Source organism: Glandiceps talaboti, chromosome 8 (genome assembly GCF_964340395.1).
Source record: "Glandiceps talaboti chromosome 8, keGlaTala1.1, whole genome shotgun sequence".
Classification (NCBI taxonomy): Eukaryota; Metazoa; Hemichordata; class Enteropneusta; family Spengelidae; genus Glandiceps; species Glandiceps talaboti.
In genome coordinates, this window is record NC_135556.1 from 7,512,472 (window position 1) to 7,536,238 (window position 23,767).

A 23,767-nucleotide genomic window follows, 5' to 3' on the forward strand; every position below is an offset into this window, starting at 1 on the left:
GAAATAAGTTCCACGTCAAATTCTAGATCACATATTCATTGCATTCGTATATAATTCGTACTGTTTATTAACGGAGCCTACTACTTTAAATCACATACTCACTGCTCCCTGTGTTCGTATATCATTCGTACTGAGGTTTATGTAACGGAGTCCACTTCTTTAAATCACATACTCACTGCTCCCTGTGTTTGTATATTATTCGTACTGTTTATATAAGGGCGCCTGTCAGTTAAATCACATACTCACTGCTCGCTATGTCCGTATGTAAGCGTATTGAGGTGTATAGAAATCTAATATTGAGCTTGTTTCTTTATCACCTGATAGGTACAAACAATGAAAATACGATCAGTACCCAGCAAGTGTCTGATTCAGTTCTGTAACGTATAACCCTATGAGAATTCTAAAGCTGTTTTGTTGGATCTGATCCCCACAGGTCAAATGTCTATCATAACAAGAACCGACAATCAACAGTCACTGTGACAGGTCACAAAGAAAGATGATCTCCAAAACACCCCGATACCAAACGATACCTCATTTGTAAATAGTATACATAAAAAATACCACATATACCTTACGTGTTGTGGCCACAGCAACGTACTTTTAGAATCGTATGTGAGAACAATGTGTCGCTTATTGTGTTGAAATAAAATAAATCATTTATAAAAGCCTTTAATAAAAGTCCTATTCCTTAAGGTATCTCTAACAAAAGAAAGCTAGTGGCCCGTGACTCTTTGTAGCTTTTCAAACTGGCATATAGACAACATTTCACCTACACTGTTATACTATAACTGCTGAAGGGACCTGGTAACGAAGGTGAGTTTGTTGTTTATATCTGACTTTACAACCCGTTCGTAACCAAAGTGGTTTGATGATGATGTGTTTCTCTTTTTAGAAATTACCTTATCTCGTAACTGAAACAGTTTAACTTAAAGGATGTATCGAAGTTATATTTATACATACAGCATACATGGCCACATACATGTACTAAGTAATTCTGACTGTAAACGTGTACATCCAAGCTACACTGGGTATACGTAATATGAGAAGCTCCATTTTGCCACCCAAGATTATGTTGATTTTTTACATTTTTCGAGCCTTACACAAATGACACAGCTGAGAGTCCATTTTAGTTAATTATCTGCCTTGATGTTTCGTATCATCCGTTAGCCTTTCGTCTCTGTAACCCTGATCACCTTTGGTTAATATTTGGGTATTTCACCTTCCATACAAGCTTATGTTATGCTTTTATCTGTCTGTCGGTCTGTCTCTCTCTCTGTCTGTCTGTCTGTCTGTCTGTCTGTCTGTCTGTCTGTCTGTCTGTCTGTCTGTCTGTGAACACGATATCTCAAAAACTGCTGCAGCAATTCAAATGATATTTGCTACTCATCTCTCTTATGCTAATTGTAAGAACTGAATGGGTTTTGGGGAAAATCCTGTGAAGATTAAAGAGTCATTTTATATATATTAAGATTGTTATTATATTCAAATTCGAGTTAGTGTACGTACATCAACAATGATAAAGCTCACACGTCCTGTAAAGGTTGATTAGGTAGCTTGTAGTTTTATTCAAATGCTATATGTAAGATTGGGTTTATGTTTTTATGTGTATTCGCATGTAGAGTCCATTCAGGTTGTAAAATGTTAGCTGTCAAGAGTATTCATGCAAAACTTCCAAATTTACAAATCTTTGAAATAAACAAAATGAATTTTAGATGCAACAAATTAATAAGCTATTCCAGTACTGTAGTATTTTTGATGTCTTTACCATCATCTCAGTAAACAGCTTGATAAAGTTGGAAAGTCAAGTTTACTTTACGATGTGTTTATATTGCAGCGATCGTAGTGGTGTGACCGCTACATGGTTTACATCATATATAAACGTGTGGCATCGCACTTGTAAACGTTCGTTTAGGAGGAGGGGGGATTTTGTCCTAAACGAGCGATGTTCGCTTATTGAGCTTATATGCAACCTTGTACCGTCGTCCCTCAATATGTTCTTTATAGATATTTGCCCATGCTGCATATCTTCACGATCACTGTTGGTTCATATGGAACAAACGAGGTCGTACAACGGCTTGTCAGTTGCGCTACCAAAGTCAACCAAATCTATTTTTGGACCTTAAAGTTATTACATCCCTTGTCATAAATGCTTAGCAGTGCAGCGTTTGAGAGAGAGACACACATCTGGTCCAAATTGCTCAGCATTTGAGAATTGTGTGCAACAAATTGAGTTTAATCTACAGCAGAATACGTCAAAGGGTGCGTCAATCTCAGTCGACTGACCAGAAGTATGTGTGCCTCAAGTACACCACATGGCATTTCAATATTGTCGGACAATGTTAATGGTACATGTTGAATATACAAAAGGTAAGAGTGTAAAAAGTAATTGACTTCTAGGTCCTATGCAAACAACTTTTCTACAACATTATACAGACATACGGCTCTAGGTGCGTCATGTAAGTGATTATAAGTCTCCTGAAGAAGGCTCGATTCGCTTCATTTACTCAGCGTAGTCCGTGTAGTTCGTGCTGTCTCTTTTGTGTACACACCGGTAATTTGCCACTTCCCCACAGAGCCATAAATAGTTGTGAAAAGTTTGCCACATATGCTATCGATTTTAGCTCCGTTGTTAATGATGATTATCAGGAAAGCTGATTTTAAAAAAAAGTACAAGATGGGTCAGAACAGCAAGCAATGGAGAAATAACAAAGAACACATACTCACGACCAGTTACAGGTTTACAATTCGACCTGGTTTTATTACTACTAAATAAAATTTTAAAAAATACAATGCTTTGTGCAGCAAAACTGTTTGTACTGAAAATAGGACTATATCTAAGAAACTATAGATTCTGAACATTTATAATTAAATCTGTCATTGAGATAGACCAATCACGGAGTTCCTTTTATTCTATCAATGTTGACCGCTTTCCCAAAATGGCTGCCTCCATAACCGAATTTAACTAAATGAAGTTGTTGAAAAGTGCTTTAATAATGACGTTGATACATCTTTGAAAGCAGACTATTCAAAATATTCTCATTGGAAAGATTGTGTTTGTGATAAGCCCTACATAGCGGAAAATTAATTTGCTACCTCAACACAGAGAAGCACGTCGTTGGGCATTGAGTTGTTGATGGCAGCCAATCGTTTTAGGGCAATCTATAATATATGAGTTCCACCAATCAGGTTAGCCGTTTGAGGGCAATCTCAGATATACGAGTTCTAATGACTTTCCTTCAAAGCATTTGACGGAGAGATTGACATGGTTAGTCATAATGCCTTAATTATTGAAGATGACCTAAATTCAATGTCAAGGTTAATATACTTAATCACTAAACATGTCAACACGTTGTGACAATGACTGTTTTAGTTGATTGTCGATGGTCGTATTTGAAACAGAAAATCATCCTCGTGTTTCGAATCTCTTACTTGTCGCAAATATCATACTTTTTCTGTGACGATATAACAGTCTTCAACATATTTTTTTTACACCTTTGCATATGTGTACAGCGAATTTCAAAATACCGTTCAGCTTGTTTGATACAACCATGATGAAGCTAGTAATAAGGACTTGACATGCCATAGCAAGATTGAATGAATATAGTTTCTTGCAACATTTTGTCGAAATGAAATGAGTTGACGTGCCACCATGCAGACATCATATGCAGACGTCAAAAGAGTGGCGCCCGCGTGTCTGCTTCTTGTTGCAGTACGTTCATTCAAATGGTTTAATTAATTTAGACAAAATGTTGCAATAAATTAACTTCTTGCCATAGCATTAAAGTGTAGCATGTCCAGTTTCTTATTGATTTCTGCATGGTTGTATCAAACAGAGACGCTGAACACTATTTTGAACTCCACTGTTAGTGTTACAGACAATTTCGTGTCTTTAATTATACTACCATGAAAGTTTCAGGTGTTCAATTTTTCAAAAAATATTTAAATCACCATTGTCGAACTCATATATAGTTTAAAGGATTTGTTCCTGTAAACAGCTACGCCGTAGCTACATAACTCTTCAGCTTATAAATGTTAAATTCTTTAAATAAACAACAAGAATTCATAAATACTATTGCAGTCTAGCGTGTGTAGGAACACACTGAAATTTTATATCAGTGATCTGCTCGATAGGAACTAAACCTTTTGGAAATAAGATCAATAACACGCTTTTGACAACTTCACCTCACACTATATCGAGTTTTATCACGTGGGTCCTAAGGTCAGTAAGTGTGTTGAAAGGCGTAAGCTACAACGGTTACCGTAGATGGATAATGTCCTGTCCGGTACTCTTTCCTCCTTGCGAAACGGATGACACTCTTCGGAAACATAACCGACAAATCATACATAATTCAGAACTGAAATCATTAATCACGGCTTTGCAATGGGTGACACTTATTTACTCTCTTGTCCTGACTCTATAATTTCCAATTTAGAGGATAACATTTCCTAGAATGTGTCTATTCCAAGTGTAGTGACTGGCTTCTACTATTGTCTATTATGACTAGACACGCTATGTCATGTACTGTTGTGATGTAGATTGCCCACATATCGCAGTAGTGACGCTAATTGATGTGTATGTTGTATTATTTAAGGTAATAAGTTTATATGTTGTAGTTTCTGTATTTTTGAGACATCACTCTGGAGATAGCGTTAGCCTGGGACAGACATGGCAGAGCCATGTCCACTATCTATCCACTGACATAATGTCACATTGTTATGCTCCATATTCGGTCTGCGACGTGCTCCTATACATTTACTATACATTTCACTATTTGTCACTCTCATCTTTCGTTTGATCAATGATACTATTAACTGGAAGTGGAAAAAAGAACAAATATCTGCATGGTCCCATGGGATATATATGGACACTGTTAAAGAGGAGAATGGGTTTATTTTTTTTTATCCTAACACATACATGCCCCAAACCTGAGATCATGCAGTATTACTAAAACTGTTAACGGCAACGACTTTATCGTTATACTCATACTGTTTCAAAGTCAAAACACTATCTAGTTACATCACACCATTGACACTTTTCAATGTTAGTCTCCAGAACAGGTTGGACCTGATGAGAAGCTTTTTCTCCACACAGCCTGTGAATTCAGTAATTCAAATTTATATATGATATATTATGTTTATTGTGTCAGGTTACCCTAAAGTGACATAGTTAGCTGTATACAAAGTTGCAACCTTTTGAATAAATTACCTTAAATGTAAACACGAGATATGCGCTGATTTTTTTCCTCAGAGTTGCAGAGACTAACATACGGGAAATAGTACTAGAGTTTAAATACTGAGTTTACAGGCTGGGTAGAGAGCTTGTCCAGCCCACTAGGGGAAAATTCAATGTACTTTAGGTGATGAATTGCCAAATAAGACAGTCACAGTAAAACACAACTTTTGATATAATTTTTTATAACCAACATGGTGCATAAGTTGGTGGCGAAGGTACAATTGTTTTCTACTAGCACCGATTTTTATCATTATATTAAAGTAGTCTACAATTTTCAAAATTACACTATTTACGACTCTTTTCGAAGCTTGCCCAAGCAAGTTTAACGAATTCAAGACACCATAAAGATAGCACACAATACATCACTTACACTCTGTATTTCTTGAAGTTGAAACAAAATCCATGACCAGCTGTCAACTGCACTTTCTTTCATGCAGGTACTGTTTGTATCATTAACTAAATTAAGAGTCCATACTAAGTATGTGATGTTTGTGTGACGTGTTATCTTTGTTGTTTGTCTATCTCAACATGAATCCTTGTGATCAGGCTCACTGATCTTAATAGTTCGTTTAACAGCTTGGGCAAGCTTCTCCAAAGGGGACTGTAAGTTAATCAACCCAGGCCTGTTTACCCTTCATGAGAAATATTAATCCCCCTACAAAACCTACTCAACGTTATCTATTAAGGTATAATCAAAGAAAGATTTAATCAAGATGTCAAATTTTGATTCTGCTCACCATTTGGGTAAGTCTTAAAAGTCTATCATCTGAAGAGTCCACGCAACATCTGCGACACCACATTTAGTAAATTGAGGTCAATGCATGCAATTTGCTAGCCAGGGCTGCCTAGTAACCGATGTCGATCAAGGTTTGATAGATGTTTTTTGTCTTATTATGGAATCTATGGGTTGTTTAAGGCTAACTGATTTCTAGTGGTTCATTTTGTTAGAACTAATAATAGTTTAAAATTACCGGTATTTTGAAAACAATGGTTTTTAAAAGCTGTAAGTTATTGGGCAAATTTTGAACTTGTTAAGCTTCCCATTGTATCATTGAATCTGTGGTCTCGGTTTCAAATTACTTAACATTGAAAAGAATTAATACTGAAAAGAACGAGGTCTTCTTCACCATCGCCACCACCACCACAATCACCATCATCATTAACACCACCACCACCACCAACACCACCACAATCACCATCATCATCATCATCATCATCATCATCATCATCATCATCATCATCTTTTAAAGGAACATGTATTCCTGTTTAAACCCTGTAACAATTTTAAAAGGCTAAAAATACCTACAGTAGCAGGGCGAACGTAGAGCACACGATGCGATGATAATGTCTCGAAAGATTCTATAGTTACAGATACAAAGGTGAAAACGGTACATGTAGTATTGGAAAAAACTTCAAGTTGTGAGTGAACAGTTACTGTACTATTGTGTTTAAAATTCAATCTGGAGTTGACCGTTTGGTGACCTTGCATATTGCGTCGTTGATAGCCCATGTTGATTCAAACAGTTCTGTTATTTTCTTGTCGGTAGTGTTCATATTAAACGACAATTTTGCTCGATAGCGTGTTTCATCATCATCATCATCATCATCATCATCATCATCATCATCATTATTGTCTTATCACCATCGTTATCATCATCATCATCATCATCATCATCATCATAATTGTCATAACTCATCGTCCTCCTCCTCTACTCATCATCTTCAGCTTCTTCTTCTCCCCCCTCCTAGACTACGTGACGCATAACAGTACACAATATACAACAATAATGACATATGTCCAGATCAATCTCTTACATTTTAAAGTAGACGAGCACAATTAAGTGGTAGATATTTATCTTACTACTAAAGACTCTGTAGTAACTTGTTCTCGGTAATGGAGATAGGTTAACCCTATCAATCTTAATGTTTTGTTAATGTTTACGAAGGCGAAGCAGTCAATAATTATGTCCCTATCTAAAGATAGGGTACCGGGTAAATATAAAAGGAGATGGTATTTTTAATGTGGGCAGTCGTCCAAATCACGCACACAGGCACGCGCGCGCGCTTGTCTTGGGGTCCCTCGCTACCGAAACATAGCTAGAAACTAAGAACGCTCGAACAATACTTTGTTTCTTCAGTGAGCAGAAATGGACGTATTAATTTCTCCAAAAGTATAAACTCTTGCGCAATGTAAATGAACCAAATTCAATATGGCATTCGGATTTTGGGATGAATAATAGAGTGGTACATACCGTCGCGTCGCGAGGCATCATGTTTGTCTACAAACAAATCTGTATGCTGATATACACATAGGATGACCTCTGAACTTTAACTCCTGAAATACTCCAACATGTTCTTAGTTAATGAAGTTTATATTTGTTGACTGCAGGTTTATTCTAAATTAATTAATTAATTAATTTGTATTATGTTAGTTTAATTTATACTGAACTTTGAATTCATTTTGGAGTTCAACATTTTGTTAATTGTCTACTCGAATTTGTTCTACCGATGGGATAAATACGACAATCATACGAGGACGAAGTGTTACAATTGGATATTGCTTAGTATATATCCACAATATTTGGCAAATCCATGTAGGAATATGACAATTGTATTGGCTGCAGTTTCAAGTTTGATTAAACTGTGCATAATGGATGGATACTGTGCAACATATATTTCATACTGTAACACCACAACTGAAAAGACATACAAGATACACCTGTTTTATCTGTGCGCCATGATTCTACTTCATTTAATGATCTTTCAACGGAGAAAGTGACATTTTCCCCGATGTCTTCGGGGAATTATGGCTATATGGTATTACCATGGCGACCGCACAACTTTACGTAATAGCTTTTCCATGTACCTGCGCTGCATCCCTTGTCCTGTGAAAACCGATAGTCACTTGAATGCCAACAGAATACTACATTCGCTTATAGCATGTTTTGTGTTGGCTATTTTAACGCCTACGCATGCACTAATCTGTCTAGATACACTCCTTTCACTCACTCACTCACTTATCTATCGAGCTATGGCAAAGGTACCTTCCTTTGAGAATCACTAAGAGCTATTTGAAACCTCTTTATTAGACAGTTTATACGCTTTTTATCAACTGAAATTGAATCGTCGGAAATTTATAACTTGCCTTTCGCTATTTACAGCATTTGAATGGGTGAACTTGAAACAGAAAGGACAGGTAATGAACACCTATCTAGCATAAAAAGAAAACAGGATGTGTCTCAATTTGCCAAGAAATGCGATTAATACATCCCGCTTGGGAAAAACACCTCTATCGACATGTTAGTGGGAGAATAAAACTGTTCGGTCACTGATATTTAGAGGTCATCTACAATGTACATCTTCATGGCCACAGACCTAAAGACATAATGGTCTGCCAACTATGAATACTGTGAACTGAATATGTAATTTGTTGAAGACTTTAAGAACTGTTGTATTTAATCATTTTGGATGAATTGATTCGAACTGTGCATTTGATAGCTTATTTTCGCCTTCTCCATGGCGTGAAATTACAAAACACATTCACTATAACGCAATGCGTGGCAAGTTCCATCTGTGTATGTTGTATTTATACCTTCTTTAATGTAATTGTAACTAATATTCAAAACAGGCCTAGTGTCACTGACAGCAAATGAAAGGCTAGCATTGAAACCTGCACTGGCTACAAATGAGACAATATCTAGTCGCTAACAATTGTTCTATTACATATTAAAAGACGTTGTATATTAATTAATTATTATATAAATTAGTGGGCTATTTTATTCGGCTACAGTTAGTGTGGTGACAAGTTTAAATCTTCAGTGAAAGCTTCGTTTCAATCCGACTCCATGTTAATTTGCCTCTATACCTATACATGGCAGTGCGCATTATATATTCAATATAATGCAGCCACAAGTTAGGTCATACACTGTCAGTCCCAAAGATCGCTACTTACGGTGTGCCTCTAGACTAGGACTAGCACCAGTCATTTGGGGGATTTGTTTTGTCTCATAATCTTCAAATTTTGATTTTGTTATTCATTTCAAATTTCGGGAAGGAAAATGTGATCAGTTTGTTTATTTAATTTTCCCCAGTTACTGATAGCCTCCAAAGGTATGGGGGCCCGTTCTGGTCACAATTATGTAAAATGTGCTAGAATTAATATAATGTAGTCTAGAATTAATTTTTATAATGACAGCAATTAATATTATACACTCCTTGAATTAATTAAATGTGTTTTGATTAATTTCATGTCCAAAAGAATCAATTTTTATATTAACTGCAATTAATATTATGAATTCCTTGAATTAATTGAATGTGTTTTGATTAACTTTATGAACTGTAATTAATTTTATGTATTCCTTGAATTAATTAAATGTGTTTTGATTAACTTTATGCACTGTAATTAATATTATGTATTCCTTGAATTAATTAAATGTGTTTCCGATTAATTTTATATACTGGTCTTAATTTTATGTAGTCTAGAATTAATTTTATGCATTCCTGAAATTAATTTCATGTTGTCTAGTATTAATTTTGTGTATGTGCTGAATTAATTTTGTGTATGTGTCGAATTAATGTTGTGTATGTGCTGAATTAATTTGGTGTATGTCCTGAAATAATTTTGTGTATGTGCTGAATTAATTTTGTGATGTGTCGAATTAATTTTGGCCCTACAATCCTTTGCGCGAGATTTCTTATTCAAAATGGCGGCCCGCAGTGGTGGTCGGCGGCTTGTCATTCGAGAAAGAAATGAAGGAGGATTCTACCAATTTTTGCTCAATCTGAAATCAGTTGTTCGAGTTTTTCTGTCTCCCCTGAATTTAGGATCGACAGACGATCTATACGAAGTTAAGTTTCGAATGTTGCGTTCCCTCTTCTTCCCATGGCAGATTTTTCCCTTAGTTCTATCTCAGCTGATACGTCAAATACGTCAAAGATTGATGTAAACTCTGCACTGCTACTTGTATAATATGGGAAGGTAGGGGGTGGACCATTTGATATCCGGGGGGGGGGGCTTGGAAGATTTGTGGGAAAAAAAATATGCCAAGGGGATTTGCTTGAAAAAAAAATCCGGATATGAGTGGGTGATGGAAAAAAAAGTTGGACCACTGCTGCTAGAAAAAAAGAATCTTGACAGGGAAATGATGCACAGGTTCGAGTATACTGTTCAACCTGCTCGTACCTCTCCAACCAGGACACTTGTCAAATCATGACAAACAGTTTCAAACACATGTCAGGGACCAGTCAGTTTCGTTAGCCTGTGGTACATATATATATTTGTTCTTGTCTCTGTTTCTTTCATAAATGGTTTAAATATTACTTCATGTAAGGGTTCAAACATAACTATACATAAAATCATACATATAATACATGTATTACCTAGCTACCACACTAGTTACAGAACATGCCATGTAATGTTTTAGCTGTTTCACAATCAGTGCTTCACTTATCTTGCACTTTGGGGCAAAAGAGAACTTGACTGTTTTGTAATGGTAATCTTCATACTATTACTATTACTATTGGATAGTTTATAAAAGAACTTAATCTAAATTGTTCTAGTCTCTTCAGTATGAATTTGTCAGAAGGGATGATATACTTCTTATTTCAGACACTACATGTATCGACACCAAAACTCAAATTCAAGTTTCTATTGTACACTAGGTATGACCTCCTAAAGTGCTCTAACACATCAGTAACTTTAATATACATGCAGTATCAATGCCCCTATACCAATGTTACAGGCCCATTTTTATAACATGGAAAACCTATTTAAAAAGGTTATATTTACTTTGATGCTTGGCAATATATATCTCAGAGGCTATGAATAACCTACAAATTGCCTAAATAGAAACAAAAAACTACAGATCTGGCAGGGGGAGACCCCTTGGACTCCATCACCCCAGAGGCCACTCATTCGTTAAACAAACAATAAGATTCACCAAAATTGGTAAAGAAAAACTTGAAAAGCTTCTAGGGGAGACCCCCTAGGACCCACCCCCATAAGAGGTAGACATGTCCAAGCCTCAAATCAAAGTTCTTCCCTCCACCTCTTACTGTCAAGATGCTATAAAACTTTATTTCAAAAATGTTTCAACCATGTGTAGTTGCTTTTACAATTGTTAGAGGTGTCTTGTAAAGCCTGCAAATTATTGTCTGAAAGTGTCTGTTAATAGCCTGAAAATTGGCTTTAAGAGTAAAAATCATCCAGAGCTTAAAGGGGGACACCCCCTAGAACCCCCCTCCCCCATAAGAGGTAGACATGTTCCAGTTTCAAATCAAAGTTCTTTCCTCCACCTCTTACTGTCAAGATGCTATGAAACTTTTATTTCAAACATGTTTCAACCTTATGTAGTGCTTTTTACATGTTAGAGCTGTCTTGTAAAGCTTTCAAATTATTGTCTGAAAGTGTCTGTGAATAGCCTAAACACTGCCTTTAGAAGTAAAAACCTCCAGGGCTTCTAGGGGGAGACTAGAACCCCCCCCCCTCCCATTCACACACACTCACACAAGAGGTAGACATATCCCAGTCTCAAAGCTCTTCCCTCTACAGCTTACTGTCTGATGCTATGGAACTTTATTCACGGGGTCAGTGACTTTTTGTTGGCCAAATGGAAAATAACACTGACACCCCTCATCCCCCCAAGCTGGAGAAACTGACCGGTCTATCTAAATGTCTGAGCTCACCAATCAAGTTTCCGATTTTGTATTTTCAGTGTGTCATCATACCATGGCATAAAAACTGTCAATGATGTTTATTTAATTGAAAATCAAACATGTATGAAATATGTAGTTTTCTAAATAAAATCTGTGTGTGATAGAACAGCATCTTTTTACTCTCTGTATTACCCTGTGTGAAAACCAAACAGAAAATTGTGGCAACAAATGTAGGTGTTCAACGTTGACGTAAAAAAAATCCGGATATCTCAAAGAAGCAATGAAAAAAAAAAGTTGCCAGCATAGGCGATGGAGAAAAAAAAATAATTCTCAGGCAAGCAGGTGGGGAAAAAAATAATGACTCTCCACCAATCTTCCAAGCCCCCCCCCCAGGATATCGAATGGTCTACCCCTAGTCCCGTTGGATTGGGCCCTCCTCTCGCTAAGTCATCCAAAAGCAAAGCCAAAGTCCCTGCGGCATCAAACATTCGGAACTTTAACTTCGTATAGATCGTATGTCGATCCTAAATTCAGGGGAGACAGAAAAACTCAAACAACTGATTTTAGATTGAGCAAAAATTGGTAGAATCCTCCTTCATTTCTTTCTCATATGACAAGCCGCCGAGTACCACGACGGGCCGCCATTTTAAATAAGAAATCTCGCGCAAAGGATTGTAGGACCAAAATTAATTCGCGCAAAGGATTGTAGGGACAAAATTAATTCGACACATCACAAAATTAATTCAGCACATACACAAAATTAATTTGGCACATACACAAAATTAATTCGACACATACACAAAATTAATTCGACACATACATAAAATTAATTCGACACGTACACAAAATTAATTCGACACACAAAATTAATTCGGCACTTACACAAAATTAATTCAGCACATACACAAAATTAATTCACCACATACATATAAAATTAATTCGGCACATACACAAAATTAATTCGACACATACACAAATTTAATTAGACAATATGAAATTAATTTCAGGAATGCATAAAATTAATTCTAGACTACATAAAATTAAGACCAGTATATAAAATTAATCGGAAACACATTTAATTAATTCAAGGAATACATAAAATTAATTACAGTGCATAAAATTAATTAATTAATTCAAGGAATTCATAATATTAATTGCAGTTAATATAAAAATTGATTTTATTCGACATGAAATTAATCAAAACACATTTAATTAATTCAAGGAGTGCATAATATTAATTGCTGTCATTATAAAAATTAATTCTAGACTACATTATATTAATTCTAGCACATTTTACATAATTGTGACCAGAACGGGCCCCCATACAAAGGGGGTGGTTTAATAATGAAGACTATGAGACCAAAATATCTCTGAAACGACTGGTGCCAGTCCATGCGTGCCTTTTAGAGTTGTCACGTTTAACATGCAAATTCAACATGTTCTGGAGGCCATGATTTAAGCACTCGTACCATAAATGCAAATTCATTTCGTTTCTTATCATTTCATGTGTACACAGTACATATACAACCAGTGAGACTTGCCGAAATATGTTTTCAATTCACCTTAGGGTAAACAATATTTAGAAGTAATAAGTTACAGGGGGTTTCGTCTTAGCTTGCAAATACCATTACACGATGTATCAATACCAGTGAGACTGATCACCAGGTTTCAGGTTGAGATAAACACAATAAAGATAACACACACACATTCCTTACACAGTGTCTACTCTGTATTTTGTTAATGATAACAAAAACATATACAAATGTAACCACAAACGGAACAACCAGATACTGTGTAAGGGATGCTTGTGTGTTATCTGTGTGTCTATCTCAACAGGCAACCTTGTGATCAATCTCACTGTTCAAGTTAATAGCATTTGCAAGCTAAGCTACTGCATCTAACAAAGTAGTTTCACAAAAAATATCCACTTGCAGCAAACTGTGTTTAGTTGAACACCTTGTTCCAAGTCCTACACTGTAACGTTGTTATTTTGTCATATCTGAAGAACCTGTGTAACATGCACAAACCTAGGTTGTTTTGATTTTAGTAGAACGTTTAGAAGGTATTAAACGGCTGTTCGCGATGATTTCAAGCTTCTCAATAAAAGCCAATAGGACTGATATATAATATACATTAGTCCCAGATCAAAGTAAGTATTGAATTGGTATAAACATTTCTAAGTCATAACATTTTATTTTACTGTAACTGTAAGACTTTAGGATTCCATACTATTAGTTTGTGTATGGTACATTTTGCCATCTGCTGCATGTATGCATTTGGTTGTAATCCTGTATACCTACCGTCACAGTCTCTGTCAAGTCAATATTCGCTCAAACGTCAAGTTGTGAAAGAGTTCACTTAAATTGTCTAGCGATTATCTTCTGCCACTCAGTGCGGAAGACTGACTTCCGACATGGTTAATTAACGCGTTGAGCAGTTGTACGTGGAAATAACATAAAGCATCTGATCTACGATGCAGACAAGGTATGTATCAATCAACGGACCCAGATGATGGATAGGACACATGAATCGGGGGGTTCATACTATATGCTAACAAACTTCTATTACTTCGTCACTTGTAATTATGGTTGACCCTGATAAAGCATAACTCTGTAGGCGTGCAGCTTGCCCGAAATAACGGTGAGGTGGAGGGGGGGACGTCCGATGTCTGTTTAATACCAACTGGAGTGGCATGGCATGTGTATGTACGCGAATTCCTAGGTATTTACTACGTGTCACGATTGATTGCAGCTATCGACATTAATATTGGATGACGTTTGTGTAAATAGGATGAGACAATTGCATGTGAACTGTGAAACAAAATCAGTAAATGATACAGTCAGTAGACATGAAAAATACATCATATGAATATTTGACGCCGGAGGGGTGGGGGTAAACGGCAATCTCCATATGCGCATATATGTGTATGCATTACATCCGTCCTCTTCAGTTCAAAGTTTGTTGTTGTTGTTGTTGTTGTTGTTGTTGTTGTTCTTGCTGCTGCTGTTGTTGCTGCTGCTGCAGTTGTTGCTGTTGTAGTTGTTGTTGTCGTTGTTGTTGTTGTTGTTGTTGTTGTTGTTGTTGTTGATGATGATGATGATGATGATGATGATGATGATGATGATGATGATGATGATGATGATGTCGTCGTTTTTTGTTTTTGTGTTATTGGCGTTTTTTATTCATGGAAGGTACCAATACATGTGGGCACAGATTCAAAGGAAATATCCTTTCGAGCATAGAATTCCTGAGTAAACTGTAAAGGTCAATGTACCAAGTCTGTTTTGAACCGCGATTTTAACTGATCACAGACGATATCAATGGCGGAATCTACTGATTGAATCAGTATGACCTGTCGGATACATTCACATTGCAAAGCGTCATAGGATGCATTTGTGAACGTGTCTTAAATTATAACGAATGGTTTCACACAACAGTGATAGAAAATGTCACGTACAGTTCAGTATATATACGAAATAATAATACAACACTTCTCAATGAATGGTAATAGGTTTATTACTCACTACAGTACATATGATACCATGAATTTCGTGTGAAGTTTGGAGATTTATCTGCCCAAGATTAAAATCTTGTTGGGATTTTGGATGAGCCGAAAAACGGCACAGGACTTGACTTTAAGCTAGAGATTATCAGAAATACCACTGTGTTTTTATTGTGTTGATAAAAGTGAACTCGTAATCTTAAAATTATAACAAACTACCCCGATCGATGCAATAGCTCATAATGCTGATATGTTTTTCGGAGACTTTTTTTCAGAGAAGCACAATTATCATTAAGTTGTTATATTTGCTGGTCATGTTGATTCGTTTTATACCAACAAGCTGTAACCTGTGAGTATATAGTAAAACAGCACGTTGAACACAACCTGACTGTCAAATTATGTTCTTTTGTATTCAACGATTATTGTAGTAGTAGTTAAACAAATATTTATATTATCAAACCTGCGGAAATTATCAATCAAATTTTATGTTCGACTTTGACATTTTGAGATTGATGATGTGTTTGGGCTTCGTTTTATCATGTGTTTTTAAATCGCCATCAATTTTTAACCCCCTTCAAATGAGTATGCGGCCATTATGCCTTACTTTCATTCACTTCATTCACTCATCTTTCATTTAGTACACTGCATATTTGGATCCTCTTCTCTTCTCGTTTAGTGTTTATCTTTCCATAACGTTCACTTACCGTTCTTAACCTTTCCTTGACCTTCACGAGTTTTTGAATTTGATGGATAGCCATTTGCTACGTACTAAAGATAGTACTATCAGCTCAGCCGAACCAAAGGGACCGCTTTATTTTAGTAGAATGGCTGTCAATACTGTAAACGATAATACAAATTTGACGACATTTTGTTTTCACTCTTTAAGGCTTATTTCATCGTCGTGGAGTGACTTTTGGAATTCTAAATAGTGTGACCTTTTTTGTTACACTGTATCGTTTGGTTTGTCTTATCGTTCACGATGCTACAATGTACTGCATAATCTAAGTTTAGAAGCAATCCGTTGGGTTTGAATCTGAAGATCACATCACCCCGCGTCTAGCTGAATAAGACATCATGAACCAAACATCGTTCATACATTTGAGTAAACCCCAACTCTTAGAATCACGCAAACAGTGTAAGACAAATGCATCATATTTGGACATTATGTAGCTGCGCCCCCCCCCCCAAATAAACACTAACTTATAATTGGGCAGAATTCTGTTATTTATTAACAAAGCTATGATGTTATAATGACTATGTGGATGGATGACTTTGCTTGAATTTGAAATTTCATCTCATCTCCTTATTGGGCTAAACGGTAAGCGGGTAAATATATCTTCGGACCCAACAGATAGCCGTTGAACCACTTATACATGTAACCCAGGGAGGTTGGCAATATACATTGTGGTCAATAATTTCCCCCCGGGGGGGGGGGGGGTCAGAGACCTCTTGAGACTTAAACCTTTAAGTACATATATTGTGTCAAGTTTATGCGAAGGTCAAATCTTTATTTACATTTAAAGTATGAAGTGAACACGATCATTTCTGTGAAAACTAATATTAACACATCTTTTTGAACTGTCGACAGAGGGCGGTATTATAAGAAAGGACTTGATGAAATTGTACACTCACTCTAAAGACATACATAGTTGTTGCATGTACATTTATGTAATGCATGCATATAAAATTGTTCGGTTTGTTTGTTTGTTTGTTTGTTTGTTTGTTTGTTTGTTTGTTTGATTATTCGTTTGCTTTGTTTGTTTGTTTGTTTAGTTTATCTTTTGTGAGGTTTTGTTGTGTTTTAACCTTGTGCATGATACTAGATAAAACCCATAACTAATGTAATTGATATTTAAACCGACAAGAGGGTACATTGCAGTTTATCAACCCAGGGGACCTTTTGATGTAGCCATATATCTAAAAGCCTAGACAGTTAAAATTTGAAATAAAAGAACGCAGGCGAAGGGAGACAAATAGTACAAGATGTAGATAAATCAATAAATAATAGAACCCCCAATTGAAAAGAAAGGTCAACAGCCGTTAGTAACATTTAGAGACATCAAGTGAAATGATGACACATCTAACAAGGCCCCGCTATCCACTTGTGATACAAAACCCCAAATAGCATTTGCCGCTTATGACGTAAGTACTATGGAAGGCGAGAAGGCTAGGTTACCATGACGATGTGAAGGTATTTGATTCAGAATGTAACACTATATCTTTCCATTCATCTTTTTTTTTCTGTAAAACTCGTAGCTTTTCTACTGTTTTTTTAAGACTTGTTTGATGACGACGTCACGTGTAGTTTCATCAATTTCAATATTTCGAATATGTTGCTTTCTCAGATAATCTTACATTCATGTTGGCTCTTGTGAATACGTTGCTTCCAGCTCTTCTTTTCATTGGGAAAATGATACGAAAATAATAACGACTTTTCAAGCAGCCCTGTTGCTGAAATATTACTAACAAGCCACGCACAATTGCGTAAAAGGAACGGTTTGTTCAGCTACACTTCGGGGTCAGCACATTGTGTTGACAGTCTGCGGGCCTACAACTACAAGATGGGCGCAGTTCCATTACGAATTTGCAAATATTCTCTATGTCAATAATATTCGAGTAGAACTCCACGAATACGGATAACAACGGTGCTTCAATGTTTGTTGAAAGCAGTCGATATTAACTAAAGATCTGGATAATATTTGCATACGTTAATTGATTTCCGTACTGTCTCTTCTCAAATTAATGATACTCATGAAATTATCTTATTTGTTTTATAGATCTAATATGCTTTATCTAATGAAAGTTCTCAACCTTTGTGGCCGCTGAATAAATACAATTAAATTGAAAATCATGAAACTTTAAACAAAATGTCCTCTGGCATATGACGAAAGTCATACTAACACTGCAGCTACATTTTATTGTCAGTTTAAACAAAATCCTTACTAACACTGCTACATTTTATCGTCTGATTTAACAAAAATCTTACTGTTAAACACTGTTATATTTATCGTCTGGTTCAACAAAAATCTTACTGTTAAACACTGCTATATTTATCGTCTGATCCAACAAAAATCTTCACTAACATTGCTGCTACATTGTATCGTCTTGATGGACAAAAGTTTATGTTGTCAAGTTTTTTGTTGAGACAGACGATACAATTTAGCACTGTTGGTCAAATATATGTTGAGTCAAACGATAAACTGTTACTGTTGTTAAGATTTTTGTTGAATCAGCCGATACAATGTAGCAGTAGTGTTAGCAAGATTTGTGTTGAGACGGATGATAAAATGTAGCACTGTTGGTAAGATTTTGGTTCATTCAGACGATAGAATGTAGCACTGTTGTTAAGATTCTTGTTGAACCAGACGATAAAATGTTGCACTGTTGGTAAGATTTTTTGTTGAACCAGACGATAAAATTTAACAGTGTTAATAACGTTTTTGTCGAACCAGACGACGTTTTGTTTCGGGTTTCGTGATTTTAATTGTATCGTGTTTGATGACGTTTTTTTACTTTAATACGGTGACGTATTATTTCCGTTCTTGTATTTCGTCCTAGGCTATACTCGGATATTTTAATGAAACCAATTAGGCAATGCAAATAAAACGTTAACATTAACAAAATTTGCAAACACGAATATCCTTTCTGTAGCACATGGAATCATTGAACTAATATTGACGTTCCGGCTATGTTTATAAATTAGCTTCATTCGTAAGCAGATTGTGCCGACTGACATAACAAAATGACACATATTATTCGGTTAAAAACAACAAGCTTGTTTCACATCTTTATTTGACCAGTAATATAGCAAGAGAGAGGGAGGGAGGGAGGGAGGGAGGGAGAGAGAGAGAGAGAGAGAGAGAGAGAGAGAGAGAGAGAGAGAGAGAGAGAGAAGAGAAGAGAGAGAGAGAGAGAGAGAGAGTGGATGGATGGGAAGGAAAGAGGGAGCGAGACACAGACAGACAAACACTGGCACAACTAAGCACTGAATGAAGCAAGCGATATCAAACCAAGCACGCTAAAATGACGCTTCCTTTCATTTTATTTCATTATCGTTAAAAGCTACAACCTCTCATTAAAATCCTTGACCATGTCAATACATATCACATAACAGAGAGCATTTCTCCACCTACTTTACAACAATTAATTACACGACGTCGTGTAAGGTGGACAATGGAAGCAACGTATAAGACTTTATAAATTATAATATCACAACTACCGTTCTTCCCTTTGTACTGTGACCACTGTTTAGAAGCTAACTCGATTTTCTGTAGTTATAAATGCTCTTTAGTAAATGTAAATGGATTTTATGTCGCCCCGTCCCAAGTGATGATTTTCATATCAAAAACCCACGGAGAAGAAATTAGAGTGTTTCTTTCTACGATGACAAGCTGTTGACATATGCACGTAGCATTTTTAAATAAATAACGAATTAAACATGGGGGGGGGGGTCATTTAAAACAAATAGAACAATGCCAGCTAATTGGTTATATGAAGCCTATGTATTCACACATGTATGGATCGGCATACATCTCCGTCAACATTAGTAACTCGGCAGCAGGCCATGATAGTATTAAGAACATTTCCCAGAATTCAACGTAGGAAAACAGTAGACAGCGTGCGTGTAGGACCCTAGTCGACACACTGCATGGTTTGCAACAATTTCTAACTAGATCAATGCTAAGCGTGTACCTTGTTGTTCTACATATCTAATCTGCATTATGTGACATCCTACTAGTATCTTTTCAAGGTAAATTCATATATTCATATCTCTGGCATCGAGCTTGTTTCTTACCAGCAAAAGATGGTTTGCGTCTTTAGCGAGAAATAATTACTCTGCATGGGATATGGTATATGTTTATAGATGTGGGTATTTTCTGTACACAACGATTTTGACGTTACTATATGAAACCTTTGCATATGTAAATTTGTTTGTGTGTTTGTTTTTTGTTTTTTGTTTTTTATAAGGGGTGAAATATTGCTGGAGAGGAATCTAGATTATGCTGCACTTACGTTTGTATACAAATTGAAGAAACGATGTCGTGTCTTGGACTAATGAGATTGTTTCGTCTGCACGTGGTTTTACTACAGTTGGTCTGTTTAAGGTATGTGTTTACTTGTAAATTCCATTCTGTTAATGCTAGCCTTCTTTGTATCAAAGGTTGGATTTCCTGACCATTTTAGCAGTTGGAATCTAAGGTCTAATGATAAAAGGTACTAGACTGCTTTATACTCAACGGTGGTTTTCTACTGAATCAATCGATTAATCGGTTTGAGCTATGCTTACATAAACAGTAGCTTATGTACACTGTAATTCCTAAGAGAATAATCGAATGAGTTTTGAAGGAAAAGGGAATGATTAAAAAGGGATTATTTAATTCTCGAGACTGAACTCTATAATTTGTATCTCGTATACAAACACGGAATATGGCTTTGTTTACGCGTAACTGATACTATATGTAAACATGAAACCCTGGCTTTCAGCGACCATAGAGCAGATGATCTTCTTCGTCAGAAAGAGTTACAATCTCTGGCTTAGAGCTTCAAATGACGACCAACAAGTCACTGTAAACGAGCTACAGAATAATTATCCCCCAAATCTGTCGTTTCATTCGTTTATGTCGTTTAAGTATGGAGGTCATTAAATTGCTATTCGACCCTGTCCTTATGTTTTAACCTCACTTGGGTCGAACCGACTACAGACTGTATTAGTACACGAAGTTCATTGCAGGGAGTGGTTGTAAACACAAGCTCGTGTATACGTCAGTCGTTCACACGTTGTACATGACAACAGTCTCGCATACATACGCGTATCACTGTAGACACGTACATATAGCTGTTGCGTCTCTGTCATTGTTGTGGAAATAACACATTAATAAACCTAGTCACATGCGGTCATGTGTCACTGCGACGTTATCTCTACATCATTTGTGCTGTCTCTAAAAACTGACATCGATGACAGCTCAGCTCTGTCAGGACGTATGACAACTCTGTAAGTCACGAATCACTTACAAGAGACCTGGGAATTACTGAAGCGATGGTAATATGGATGCTAGCTATTGATCGAAATACAAAGTCTGATAATATACACATTTGTTATTGCTGGCAACCAACTGTGACAGCTATATAAAGTGTCAAGTTTATGGCTAATGGCAAGGCTGGTTGATGTAGTGTGTCTCTTTGCTTAAGTATAGTATAGCTTGAATGATGGCAGACGGTAGTTCAAAATAATGTACAACCATTTTATAGTGTATTATAGAAACTGTATATAGAAAACACCTTTTGGTCGTTATTATTTGGAATCCATAATATATGTGTGTGTGTGTGTGTGTGTGTGTGTGTGTGTGTGTGTGTGTGTGCGTGCGTGCGTACATACATGCATACATACATACATACATACATACATACATACATACATACATACATACATACATACATACATACATACATGCATGCATGCATGCATGCATGCATGCACGCACGCACCCACCCACCCACCCACCCACCCACCAACCCACACACACACACACGTACGTACATACATACATACATACATACATACATACATACATACATACATACATACATACATACATGCAATAATATACATACATATATGATAGTGTTGTATTACTATAGTTATGAATTGCTGTTAGACTGAGAGTATCTTTTTGTTGGACCTTTTCCTTTCGATCAATATAATTAGGAATTTCGTTCTATTTGTATCGTTCATGGGGATGAAAATTAAAAAGAGGGAGTTTATGTGGTGTTTATAATACTTTTTAGTTGTAATAGTATCTACATGGCATTGTAACTGAAACATCTGTATTTAATGTACACGTATATGGCACGGTCCATTTTATATGGTGACATAACCAGAAACTAGGTCATAATCGCAACTCACATTCGGAAGTACGTTATGAAGTGCTTCTTCTTGGCCGTTATTGTGTACTCCCCAATATATACTGGTTATTAAAAGACACCAGTTTACAATACAGCGTTATAAATTTACACCTGTATTTACTTACTCTTTTCTCTGAACAGGGTAGGGCTGGTAGCTTCCATCCAGGGATCCGGTGATGGAGAGCCTTATATGGACAATTGTGAGGAAGACAACGTTCTGAATAACCTGACGAAAACTCTAGACCGCATCGTGTTATTCTCAAACTACGACAGGAATCTTAGACCAGGAATAGGGGGTAAATACATATTTTCATTGTCTACTATATGACTCTCAGGAGAGCACTGATACACAATGTACACAGATCGATCACAAGGAACATCTGAAAACTCTGAGTTGGGTATAATTTAAACCATTATCAGGCGACGTTTCTTTCAACAGCATACACACTAGTTTTCCAGAAGCTAGCCTGTTAAAAGTGTTGATGTGTAATAGCTCTCATATCTACAGCAAATGTGTTACTGCGATAGCTCTAGTATCTCCAGCTTGGCTTGATTCTTGTATCTAGTTGCTATTATTTGACAAATTATTTTAGTTAGCAACACCCCTAAAATCGTTACCCGTATACCCGTATGTTCAATTTACATATTTATATGAAATTTGCATGTAAATGTTCATTTGTTGTATTGCTGTTGACCTCTGTGTTCATCATTACACATAATTGGCTGTGTTGATTTACACAATGACGTCATTTGAATAAATGCCTACTGGGACAACTCAGCTAACTGGAATCAGGACAAGCTGAACTTAGCCATTTGGAGTAACACATCAGCTCCGAAAAGAGGCTATCCAGAAGCGATTTGCTGAGATCAATTAAACAGTTATCGGCTTTAGATCTAGACTTACTGTGGCATCAGATACAGAAATTTTTTTTATTTAAAATACTGACACAAACAAACCTAGATTACTGGATCGCTTAAATAAGATTGTACATGTTGCATAAACCACAAAATGTAATCCCATCTATTTGACGATGACAGATTACAGTTAAAGCCTAAAAGGCTTTTTATAATGGGTCGGATCAAAAAACCTACGCACAGTCTGGCAAGGTTCAATGACATCATGGCGTGCCAGTGCAGATCATTCCGCATTATATACACTGGTGTAGTTGATGATCAACATTCTTACAAATGGGATTAAATTACTTTACACCAATAATTAGCAATTTTCATTGTAGTAGAAACTGATTTTATTTATAATATTGCTAGTTAGAGAGAGAGAGAGAGAGGGGAGGGAGGGAGAGAGGACAGACAGACAGACAGACAGACAGACAGACAGACAGACAGAGATAGGGGACTAACGTATTAACGTAGGCAAATATTATTCTTTTCTTAGATTATGTCATCCAGAACGTTTAGATGTTGTGTGCCTGATACCAGGTTTAAGTTCTACCCGTAGCTAATGATGGTTGAGTATA

At 36.4% G+C, this 23,767-nt stretch overlaps 1 protein-coding gene across 2 annotated transcripts in view; it reads left to right on the forward strand.

The window, feature by feature from the left end:
* Positions 1-796: 796 nt before the first annotated feature.
* LOC144438746 (gamma-aminobutyric acid receptor subunit alpha-2-like) overlaps positions 797-23,767 on the forward strand; it is a 63,103-nt gene continuing 40,132 nt past the window's right edge. The window contains exons 1-3 of one of the 2 annotated variants that reach the window (XM_078127900.1): positions 797-813; positions 20,358-20,494; positions 22,434-22,588. In XM_078127900.1, coding sequence (XP_077984026.1) covers positions 20,427-20,494; positions 22,434-22,588 — 223 coding nt within the window. In that variant the 5' untranslated portion in view covers positions 797-813; positions 20,358-20,426. Of the gene's footprint in view, positions 814-19,999; positions 20,140-20,357; positions 20,495-22,433; positions 22,589-23,767 lie in introns of those variants that run through there. The other variant, XM_078127899.1, reaches the window with a different exon arrangement.